The sequence below is a fragment of the Podarcis bocagei genome (genome assembly GCF_964188305.1).
Source record: "Podarcis bocagei genome assembly, chromosome: 17".
In the NCBI taxonomy this organism is placed as follows: Eukaryota; Metazoa; Chordata; class Lepidosauria; order Squamata; family Lacertidae; genus Podarcis; species Podarcis bocagei.
The window spans coordinates 31,332,311-31,344,791 of NC_138143.1; the positions used below are offsets into that span (position 1 = coordinate 31,332,311).

Here is a 12,481-nt window from a genome sequence, read left to right on the forward strand (position 1 = left end):
TGAAGGATTATTGCTTGCAACATAGGAACCTTCCATACTGAATGAGACAATTGGTTTGTCTAGCTCAGTATTGTCAACATTGATTGACAGGCAGGAGACATTCTCAGGCCTACCTGGAGATGCTGGAGATTGAATTTGAGATCTTCTGCATGTAAGGCAGGTGTTCTACCAGCGAGCTATGACCCTTCCCAGATATTAATGGAGGGACCCAAGGGTAGCTCAATTGGTTAGAACGTGGTGCTGATAACGCCAAGGTTGCAGGTACGAACCCCGTAAGGGACAGCTGCATGTTCCTGTATTGCAGGCGGTTGGGCTGGATGACCCTCAGGGTATCTTCCAACTCTGTGATTCTATGATAGGTTCTTTAGGTAAGTTTTGATAATACAAGGCCCAGCTAGTGAACTGTTAGACTGGGAAGGAGCTTGAATTCAGGTTTCCCTGTCTGATACACTATCCACCTTAAGGGTCTGGCTTGACACGTTAACTTCATGGCACTGGGATCACTTTAGTGTGGTTTCTTCTCACTTCTGTGAGAGTAACATGAGAAGCTCTGAGCCACTGCCACTCCAGGTAACTGGAACAACATGGTTGTGGAAGGGGAGCTGCCATATGGGACCTTTCCATTTAGGGCCAGGGCTTCTGACATAGCTTTTGCTGCAGTGGCTCTCACAACATGAAGGTAATGTGAAAGGAGCCCCAAGAGGAAAAGAATTTGCATTCTTAACAGGAATGAAAGTAGCTTCAACTGTGGACTTTTTTTCCTAGCAAACATCTCAAGCTTCAACTCCTTTTTCAACGTGATAGCTTCAGAAAGGCATCACTTTTCCACCATCTTGCTTTATGACCTTGACTCAGCCAGTTCACCTCTGGATGCCTCTGCTTTCCTGCTCAGTATTTTTTAAAAAAGAAATGCCTTGATTCATCTCTGCTTCTGTAGCCTGAAGATTGTATCGGCCACAAGCTTAGTCACTGAATGCCAGAGATTCCCTTTTCTGAAACGGAAAAGAAAAGAAACATGGAAAAGTGGAGAAAAGGAATCTACACAACCCGCAGAACAAACATGCAAAGTCATAGCCTTCAAATGCCATGTTTAATGCCACAGACCTTGTTTTGAAATATAATTTCTCAGTGGGGGATAATGGAAAATCGAAGAAGTAAGCTGTGAAGAGGAACGAGACACGGAAATTGTGTGACACGGCATCCAGGGTTCTTTACAATGAAGCTGAAGGTAGAAGATACGTAAGGGGCAAGCTTGAACAATTCTGGGAACTGCCAGCTTTTTGGTCAGAGCTAACATTGTCGGACAGCGACTCACAAAGCACTGGTGCAAATACCATAAAATCAAGTTCAGGAAATGCTTTCAGTACTATGGCTAAGCATCTGGAATAGCTTAGTTAGGCAGGGAATGAGTCTATTGTTTTTTGGCAACTTGCTTATTGGAACTAGCAACATCCAGATTTTTCTCCTGAAAGCATTAAGTGGCATAGATTGGGGCAGGCTGAAACTGCCTGCAGTTCCTAAACAACTTAGCAACAAGTGTCCCGTGGGTTCAGGAGTGGAGCAAATATATCAATATACATAAGAATGCATAAAGTTCCATCACTTGTGTGGTTAACAGATGACGCAGAATGTGGTTGCGCAGATAGGAACAGGCTTGGTTCTTAATGGCTGGGGCCTGTTCGTGACAAAGAGTGCAGGAGAGTTCTGTTATTATTACCTTTATATTTTGCCTTTCTCCCAAATGAGCACAGGTGGGTATGCAAAATGAGTCCATGGGATTGCAGTCCAAGGCTCTAATCCTATGTACACTTATTTGGAATAGGCCCTGTAATAGACAGTAGGATTTATGTCTGAGTAAACACCTCTTATAAAACTCTAGGGAAACACCATGGGAACAAGGGACCAGTGAGATTGATTGCTCAAGCTCCCAGACCCAAAGGAGCCGCTGCCTAAGCAGAAAGATTTTATTCATTGCCAGACATACCCCCATCTCTTTTCTTGATCTTTTCTGTTGATGTCAAAAACTTTCCTCCTCCAACCTCCATTGTGAAACGTGAATTGGAATCATTTACTACTAAAATTGTAGGTCTGTTAATAGCAGACGCAATGTCAGTAAAAAAAACAACCGAGGTGTCATGTCCATTGTCAACAGCAGGTGACAGATTATATAGACTAATAAGACTTAGAGGAGGACAGAACTCATGTACCATTGACAGTTTTGTAGAAGAGTGGATTTCAGCAAGAGCAGATTCCCTTGTAGGGTTGGGAAAAGATGGCCCTGCTGAAATTCTCTCTTTTACGCAACTATTAAAAGGCACAGCAGCTTCTCCTCTGTTTCCTGAGCTGTGTTTTTCCCTTGCCATACTACTGTTAACAAGCACACAGGCACAGATCCACTCGCTTGATTTTTATAGCATTGTTTCCCATCCTAAAAAACATACTTTGACTTCCAGTTAGCCTTCCTATATAGGATACATTGCATATTAGTCAAAACCCATCTCCTGAACACGGAAGAATCTTTGATTTACCTTTCTTAATATGCTGGCTGCAGGCTGTTCTGCGGTGAATTTGCTATGGGTCAGTACTGAGCTGAAATTGATTTAATGAAGAGCTGACCTGTAATGTCTGTCTGCTGAAGACACATTATGTAACCAGTGTGGACGCTACTGGAAGTTGTTTTTATGACATTTTTTCCTTAATAATGTTAAAAAAACAAGCAGCCCCCAACAATGTACTTTGGAGATGTCATATGAGCAAAGCATTCACTGCTGGGGATGGGAAATGGAAACCACAGTGGCAGATCAGGGGATCTTGCTACAGAGCAGCCTACTGTGTGGGATTATTTTTTTACTCATCAAGAGTTTTCAAAAGGAGACGGCCAGATCCAACAGTTATTAAGCCCTTAGGAACACAAGATGATCCAAACTTGTGCTATGGTAGGATCTCTCAATCTCTCTCTCTCTCTGTTTCATAGAGAAACTCCTTCTTGAACATTGCACATCACTCTAGCAGATGATAGGCAACGGTGTCTTGCACATTAGGAAAATTGTAATTGGGAAAATATTAGGAGATTATGATGTGGTAGTAGAGCTTATGTTTTGCTTGCAGAAGGATCCAAGTTCAAATCCTGGCATCTCCAGTTAAAGATTATTAGGTTGCAAATGCTTGTTTTGAATCTAAAATGCTAAAAAAAAACCAAACATTTAAATAGCAGCATTTTTGTTTTTAAATACATAAATTAATCCTATGCAGATTTACTCCAAAGAAAGTCCCAAAGAGTTCAACAGTTCTTACCCCCAATTGTTTGCATGGGATTGCAGTCTTAAGTCTCAGTGCAGTGGGATTTATCTCTGAATAAACATACACAGGGTTGTAGCTGCATATGGGATTGTTGGTTTGTTTTTTGCCAAATTAGATGACTCTTTTAAATAACACTTTTGTTTATTGCCTTCTTTTGGAATGTAATCAGGCTTTAAAAACACCGGCACTATATAATAATTTGTACTCTTAATTTGGGTTTCTGCAGGATGAATACAAACCAGATAAAGCTTTATCAGAGGAAGATCTTAAGAATGCAGTCAGCGTGCACCACGCATTGGCATCAAAGGCGACAGACTATGAGAAGAAGCCAAATGTTCTGAAGCTCAAGACAGCTGACTGGAGGGTCCTGCTTTTCCAAGCCCAGTAAGTTCCCTTTTGGTTCCTTTAGGGATTCAAGCAAAATATGCTCACAGTCAAGGATGGTGTGTCTTCTCACACTGGATTTAAAATAAATAAATAAATTATTCTTGAATATAAGATAGTATGAAAAAGCATAGACTCCATACTGTAGCTCAGTAACTCAAACTAGTTTTGAGCCAGCAAGCTGAATGTATCACAGGATAGGCTCTCCATCTTTTTGTTCTTATTGCTTGTGGAATATTTTTTTTATTTGCATGGCAGAATAGTTGCTTGTAGCTGAGAGTAGAGTATGCCAGGAAAGGGGAGAAAAGAGCCAGGCCCTTCTTCCAGCTCATCAAACCCCTCCTGTTCCATCAGTCACTCATCAGTCTGACAGCTGGTGCAGTTTAGTATCAGTTCAAATTCCAGTAACACAGCTGTGATCCCTTATTTGAACTTGTGTGAAGGCATAGACCTGGTGTGCAGCACCCCAACCCTGTTCAGATGTGGCAGCAGATCCTGTTTTGACCCTGATGCTACTGATTGGATAATCAATGCAGCAGCAAGACAGAGGTGGGGTTGGGGTCACTAAAACCCCTAAACATTCCATTTTCCTTACTGGGCACCTCATCCATTCTTCTTTCGGTGTCTGTACTTGGTTGGGGCACTACTATGAATTCAGTTGCTATGCCACCCACCTTCTGCCTAATAGACTCAGGTTTTTTTAAAAAATGTTAATATTTTTATTGAAATAATTTAAATTTTAAAGAAATAATGTGGTACAAATGGAAAAAGGGAAAGTGGGGTGAGAGCAAAGATGCATATAAAAGAGAAAGAGAAAAAACAATAATAGCTGAGGTGACAGAGATAGACCTAGGCTTGACTACACCCTCCAAACCAAACATGATTATCACCAAACGAAGGAAGTTAATGCCCAAATAGAGCTTTAGTCGTTTTCTGGAATAAGGAGTCCAACCGAAAAGCAGTATAAAACTGATGGTGTTTTGTTTGGTTTGGTTTTGGCCAAAACCAAAGCATCATCTCCATGCTGTTCTATTTTGAATAGTAAAGAAACATTTACAACCCAGTACCCAAGGTGGTATTGAGGAACAATCTGGCTGGAAGTATCCTTGGCCCTTGCTAGTCACAATTGCTTGTGAGCTTTGAGCTTTTTTGTTTTTTGTTTACTCTTGAGGGAACTGGCAAGGATCTGGTGGAGTGCAGCCAACCACTGACATTCTTGTCATTTCCCCCCATGGAAGTTTCAAGCCAGCATAAGAAACTATACCCAAGCCTTCGTTCTGTGGATTTTAGATGTGTTTGTGGGGTGTGGGTGGGTGTTTTGTTATGTATTTTGTGTTCTCGTTTCGTATTTTTATGTTGCAAACCACCCTGTGATCTCCGTATGCGGTATGCAAATTCAATAAATAAATAAACTGGAGGCGATAAATACTTCACTGAGAGAGAAAGCTGCCTTGTCGCAATGAACGAAGCAATGAGTAGACTGCAGTTGAAAACCATCACTGAAGTCATTTAATACTGCAACCTATAGATACGTCTCTCTATTGTGCTATTCTTTGGGAAGGTGATTGAATGTGCAACAGGACCCAGCTGTAGGCAATCCCAGATGAGCAGATTATCTAGCCCCTTATCCTTCTGGTTTCCCGGGGACTGTTTATGGGCTTCCTGCTGCTCTGGTGGGTGACTTCTGCTGGGAGAATTAAAGAAGGAGTGCCATTCTGTTTAATTATCCTAGATGAATTGATTGTGGTACCCTTCTGGATAGCTTTTGTGGTTTGGGAACAGTGCCATGCAGTAATGATCCCTGAAGAAGCTAGACTGCTGCAGCCCCTCTACTCCCATGGCTCTGGCTCTTTCCAGGTTAAATATTTCAGCTGCATTTGAAGCTTAGTGATAAAGCACCAAGTATTAGACAAGGTAAACATTTCACCTATTAGGAGAAGGGGGGCTTCTGGGCTTAGACCAACCTCTAGCAAAGGATGGAGAAAGAAGCAGGTGGAATCTTCCAAGCTGTGCAGTCAGTGCCCACTGTCCAGTATTGAGATGCTGAAGTAGGAAATATGATTCAGAGCAGCAGTTCCTTTTAGGCCAGAGCAGATGCTGGAGAGAAAGCAAAACAGACAAGCTCCCAGACTGACTGACCTTTTGCTCTCTTCCGCAGGAGCCCGGAAGAAATGGAGTTGTGGATCAACAAGATCAATTCTGTAGCAGCCGTTTTTTCTGCCCCACCATTTCCAGCTGCTATTGGATCCCAGAAGAAGTTTAGCCGCCCACTGTTACCTGCTTCCACAACCAAATTGTCTCAGGTGATTAATCTGCAACCCTAAGTGTATTTCAAGTGTGCATCTAATGAGCCACAGAAAGCTCCCCCCACCCCCCGTTTGCAAAGAGCAAACCATTGATAGGGCAAGTGCTTGAATTTAGGGAAGGGGGGGTGCTTGTAGGTGTTAATCCCCCTGTTTGAGGACATTTTTCAGATTAGTCCAGACCCATGTGAGCTGAAGCAAAACGCTGTAGCAAAGTGGAGCAGAGCTTGCAGTAGGAGGTGCTCAATCTTCCATGAAGGCTAGCTCCAGAAGTTGAAATGATGCTCTTGAGCATGCCTGAAACATTGGACACTTTTGAGGATGGGTAGAAATATTTCAAGTAATAACCAGTAAAATGTTGTTGCACAATCGGTTGGAATATATAGAGGGGAGGGCAAGAGAGCCACTGCCTGCAGCCTTCTGCATTCAATACCTTTGTTAGTCTTGAGCACCCATTACTGGGGAAAAGGAAAGGGTTTTGCCCTCATAGTGAGTGGCAGCTACTTAACTTGTACAGGAGAAAGTTTAGGGGTTTACTTGGAAACAGAGTTTGGCTGGAGGCAAAAGTCTTTGCTTGTTCTGCTGGACCCAGCCTCCTTCCAGCCTTTGAGAATCAATCATGTTTTGATCTGGCCCTACCATATCATCTGCAGAACTTCCTTAATTCTGTTAAATTGTGACAAGAGTGCTGAGACTGATATTTAGACAGAGGCACTTCCAGACAACCTGTTTATTGAGCGTTCATCCTTATATCACGACAATGGCTATATAATGAGCATACATTCTCAGTTGTTTGCAGGGTGGTTAGATGATGTGGCATCAAAGCAAGTGTTATCGCACACTTTCCAGTTCTTTCTTCTGCCACTTTCCTTACAGCAAAAAGTGCAATCTTTTGGGGAAGCAGATTTGTTTCACAAATCATTGTGAAACCTGAATTTGCTAGAACACAATGGAATCCTACCCCAAAATAGCCACTGTCCAGAAGCACACAAACAGACAGAGCCACTTTTGTGGCCAGGTCTCTTGCTCACTTGTTCTTTCTCTTCCTTGCTGCTATGAACTGGGCCTGCAATATTATTTTACCCTGTATTAAATCCCAGGTTAGCTTACAGATTTTGATTATTTTTTGATTTGCCACAGTACAGAAACTGGTGTCTGGCTGCATAATTTCCTGTTTCAGCTACCCATTCAGGAAAGTAGGGCCTTGCGTGTTGGTAGAAAGAAGAGAAGGAGAAGCGAAAGGACAGGAGCTGTTTTAAGCCAAAAGGCAGGGACAAAAAGTGTTATGCTTTCCAAGGAGATAAATTCAGGCATAATCTGAGAACCGTCTGTTTTTATCTGTGAGATAGAGAACTTGCCAGTAGGCTCCTGCGTATACTGCAGAGGATGAAATGTGTACTGTCAACTCTGCTGGGCTGCTGTATTAGAAGTTGCTGCTCATATCAAGATGTGACTACACATAGAGTTGCTTTCGCAGGCTCTGTTTCTGTACCCAAGATCCAGAATGGAGTAGATAAGGAAGGAAGGAAGGAAGGAAGGAAGGAAGGAAGGAAGGAAGGAAGGACAAGTAACTACTTCGGGCCCTAATCCAAATCAGGACCATAGCATGTGGGGAGAGCAGGATCTGCCCATTTCCCTGCACAATTTTTCTCCATGAAACCCCCACCTGCTTATTTGCCCCTAAAGATGCCATTTTCTGCAACAGGGGAAAATAGCACCTTGGAGGGTGGTGGGGGATTTTCAGGGGATGCCTGAAGATGCCAGATCAAGGCCCCCTCCAGTTGCTATCTCTTCCTTTTTGTTTGCTTTTTCTTTTAAAGAAGCTCAGGATAGAGGGTTCTGTGGTAAACATGTAGTCCAGCCTGGGTCACCATTTTTACTGTAGTGACCCAGTTCAGACATTTAATCTCCCAGTTCCCCAGTGCACTGTGGGCTCCTCCCCCCACCCCCACATTGTATGTGAATTGCCTCCCCTTCTCCATGGTTTACCATAACAGTAGTTATGCCAGAATTGAGCAAGCTGTAATAAGCATTAACCAGAAATAGCTTTGAAATCATGCTCAGATAGGTTTATAGACCATAATTTTGAGCAGTCCTCGTTTGTTCTGACCTTAATTGGTCCTGAACGAGAGGCATAATAGTTGTGTTTGCATGCAACGCTAACCTATGGCAAGCATCCCCAAACTCGGCCCTCCAGATGTTTGGGGACTACAGCTCCAATCATCCCTAGCTAACAGGTCAGGGATGATGGGAATGGTAGTCCCAAAACATCCGGAGGGCTGAGTTTGGGGATGCCTGGTTTAGTGCTACATGGGCAAGTTGCAGCAACCACTGGGCTCATGCATTCCCCCTTCTCCCAGCATTGTCACAAGAAAAAGATAAGCAGCTTTGAGTTTTGATTACCTGCTGTTTAGCGGTCTGAACCATAGAATGTGCTTAAATTTTACTAAAGTTTGTTGGAAAAAGCCAACTTCATAGCAGTTCATTAGCCACTGTTGTCTGAGTTTGGACGTCAAGATAAGCTGCAGTTCATCTAAAATAGAAGTGAAGTATAAATAAATGAGCATCCAATAGTTACAGTTAGCTGACCAGGTCTCTTGACTGACCCTCCAGAAAGTTATTTGTTGGTAACATTTCTCTGTATTTGTGTTACCTGGTTCAAAACAGCCCCTAGCAATATATTATGATACCTGTAGTTCATATTCTTGTCCCTTACCTTTATATTTTCTAAATATACTAGAGGTTCGCTGTGACATATACTATTGTCTCCTGCAGGAAGATCAGCTGAAATCACATGAAAGTAAACTGAAGCAAATCTCCACTGAACTAGCTGAGCATCGTTCCTACCCACCAGATAAGAAACTTAAAGGCAAGGAAGTGGAGGACTACAAACTGAAAGATCATTATCTGGAATTTGAGGTATGTCTGGGTCAGCCATGGCAGAGCACCGTTACAAAGATAGCCACTGCAGAAACAGTGAAAATTATCCTGTTTCATAGGATAATTAACAGTGGGCTGGCATTTAAATAACTGTTTCAAAGCAAAATTGCAGAATGTCATTTCATGTGGGCAGTAGCCAGATAAAAACGTTAGTAGTTCAAAGTATCTGGATGTATGTGGAATCCAGCAAAAGTGAGAACCATAAATGCTAAATAGAAAAGTAAACTCGAAGGGAGAAGTAGCTTTGTGAGCTGAGTCCCCTTCCTCTGCCTACTGGCTTAAAGGCTGTAAGGGCAGGTACATATTCAGAAGAGAAACTCCTTCGGTGCAGAGTCCTCAGCTGACCCAGAAGGATCAGTTGAGGATTGGGGGTTGTTGCCCGTGTGTTTGTTGTGCATGTGAGTGAGAGTGGGGTGGTCACACTGATCACTGCCACACAACTTCTTTAGGGTTGGCTGAGGGTGAATGCATTCTTTGAGCCAAGAAAAAATCCGCATCTATTGCAAAGCATTCTGGGGCATGTTCTGGGTCTTGTTGATCGCCTCATGTCAACTGAGGGTGCACTGTCAAGCATCGACTCCCGCTGTTGGTTGCGTAAGAAGATAAACAGATGAGCAAACTGTCTTTCAGGAAAGCTTCTCTGCCTCCGGTGCTTTTCTAATTGAAAGACCTTTATAAGTTTCCCAAGAGCCCTGTAGATTGGGGTGGGGGGTTGGGGGAGGCAAGAAAGACGCCACAACTTTTTGACTGACAGCAGCGCAGGCAGAAAAACACCAGGACTTTAGAATTACTGTATGATGACCCAGCATCTGTAGCCCCGTTTCCTCTTATTACAGCTCTCTGGCGTATACATTATCTGATGAAAAATGAATCAGCCCAGAGCACTATCAGCATTCATCTCACAAGTTCCCTTATTTGTGAGTGACATGCTTTAGCTATTTAATTTATTTGTCTCCTCACTGCTGGTGGAAGTATAGATACCAAGTGTATGGCTGTCTTTCTTCATTTAATTTTAAAGTGGATTTTTCTTGCGATCTTTTTCTGCATGAATCTATCTCTTCAAAAGCTCTTTGGAAAGGCCATTCATAGCCATCTTTTTCTCTCTCTCTCTCGCCTCCCCTTTCATAAAGGCCTTGAAGTCCTCTTGCATTTGAATAATAATGATTACCTGAATTTTGTTTTTTGAATTAAGAGTGTGTGCATTTCCCCCCTCATTGTGGCATGCAAATAACTTGACAATCGGTTTTTCTCCCCTTTGAAAACCGTGTGGGCAACTGGTGGAACTTCATCAACATTTGCACTGATTCATTGGAGACGGGTCAGAAGACGGCATTGTTAAATAAAATTATTCTGGAAGGCCAGAGTGTGCATTTTGCAACTCTTAAAAGCCTTTTTCTGAATCCCAGCTAATCACTAGTTATTTGAGTTAATCACAGAGCCATTGTATGAGGCTGCAGATAGAACTGCCCTACAACAGAGGGCTGTGTGCTGTTCTAGACAGTGAATAAATTCAGCAGTTTGCTCCTTGCAGAAATACATAGGGTCTCCTGCAGCTCAGTATTTTGGGCCTGGTGTGCTCAGTAGATTTGTACCTGGAACAGAATGTGCTTGAAATGCCACAGTCCTCCCAGCCGAGGGGCAGCAAGGGTCTGTACCTTAAAAATTAATTCAGAGCGAGGCCATAGCCCATTGGTATGCAATGCACAGAGAAGAGCCAAAGTTCTTGCCTTGGCTTCTCTAGGAATGCCATTTTGACATCATGATACCGAATGCCTAAAAATCTGAACAGAAAGACAAGAACCAGCTATGTGCTTAAGGGTTCGTTGAAATCTTTCCCAGTCAAGCACCCACCCACCCATCTGTGTGAAAGCCTCTCTTTTGACATACAGATAAAGATATTTACTGCTCAGAAATGGGCAGAAAACAATAAATGGCTCCTGTGTTTTCAGACTTCCTAGTCTATAGCAGTAAAAAGTATCCAGGTCCTGTAGCACCTTAAAAACAAAGTATGCTGAATTACATCCTTCTCCAGCCTTGGGTCTCCAGAAGTTGTTGGACTAGATCTTCTATCACCCTGGACCATTGGCCATGTTGACTGGCCAAATTTGCCCATTTCATTTCCCCACTTGTTGAGACTTGTTGGCTAGTTCGTCATCGGGGAAACTTTCCAGGTTGATAGTAATTACCATAATCTAATGCCCTAAAGCCCTTGGAAGTATTAGTCCAATTATTCTGTAGGACAGAAATGTTCAACAATTGGACACGTATAAATGTACAGGTTCTCATTGGCTCTTGGGGATCTAATTGTGTCAATGTTCAGTGTAAATATGCAGTTCCAAAATGAAGGGGAGGCTTCTCTGATTCATGGAGAAGGGCATTATCTACTTCATCAAAGAGATGGGGGTTTGTCTTGCTGTACCTAAAATTACAGTGCTTGTGACTGATCCGGTATATTTTCCATATTAATATTATGGACTGATTGTAAAGACAAGTAACTGGATTTCAAAACTTTGCAACAAAACCTTGTTGAAGCCTTGCTATATAAGTAGACGGCATCCAAGGATTACAGATAAAACAATTCAGGGTTGTTGTTGTTGTTTTGATGGTGTGTACCTTAAAGAACAATAGTTACATGCACACCCAGACGTTTTACACATCTTACGAGCTAGCTCCCTGTTTGTTTTCTTAAAAACTACAGTGGTACCTTGCAAGACAAAAGCCTCGGAAGACGAAAAACTCGCAAGACGAAAGAGTTTTTCGTTTTTTGAGTTGCTTCGCAAGACAAATTTTCCTATGGGCTTGCTTTGCAAGACGAAAATGTCTTGCAAGTTTGTTTCCTTTTTCTTAAAACTGCTTGAAGAGGTGCAGTTGTGACTTGACCGTGCTTCGCAAGACGAAAAATTCACAAGACGAAAAAACTCGCAGAACAAATTAATTTCATCTTGCGAGGCACCACTGTATTCTGGTATATTGCCCAAGAAGACATATTCTAACTTCTGTATGTTTTCCCCACCCACCACCAGATAGACATTCCATCATAGAGGGGGCAGACATTTATTCCACTTGGACTCCTGCTCTCCTCCCCCCATATACCCCCATGCCCCCCAAAATTGGTTTGTGTCAGGAAAATCCACAAAACAACATGTGAGGGGAGGAGAGAGGGGGATCATTTAGTCAGGCAAGCTGAAATACTTGTGCTGACAGAGGAAGCAGAAGAGTATGATGTTGAATTCCTACCACAGAAGACCTTCCTCCCTTCAACCACACGTAGCTGTTGATCTACCCAAATTAGGTTGGAATGATGGAGGAAGTGTTGGAGTAATCACAGCTGTAAATCTGTTCCCTAGAACTTGTTACCGATCCACCTCTTCCAGATGTTCCACACACCCCAAGTGAGGCCCGTCCGCAGTATGGGAATCACTGCTTTAGGCAAAATCCAATGGTAACTTAGGGATGTGTGGGACATCCCCACCTCCCCTCTCCCAAAACGTTGATAATCTTGGTGAGACTCTTTAGATTTTTCTCAAATTTCCTCAAACGTTTTGCCTGAGGAG

The 12,481-nt window shown here is 42.7% G+C and overlaps 1 protein-coding gene across 7 annotated transcripts in view; it reads left to right on the forward strand.

The window, feature by feature from the left end:
• LOC308576619 (PH and SEC7 domain-containing protein 3-like) overlaps nt 1-12,481 on the forward strand; it is a 152,497-nt gene that overhangs the window by 132,753 nt on the left and 7,263 nt on the right. For all 7 annotated transcript variants that reach the window (XM_081176228.1, XM_081176229.1, XM_081176230.1 and 4 more), the window contains 3 exons: nt 3,527-3,684; nt 5,843-5,987; nt 8,763-8,906. In XM_081176228.1, coding sequence (XP_081032354.1) covers nt 3,527-3,684; nt 5,843-5,987; nt 8,763-8,906 — 447 coding nt within the window. The remainder of the gene's footprint in view (nt 1-3,526; nt 3,685-5,842; nt 5,988-8,762; nt 8,907-12,481) is intronic.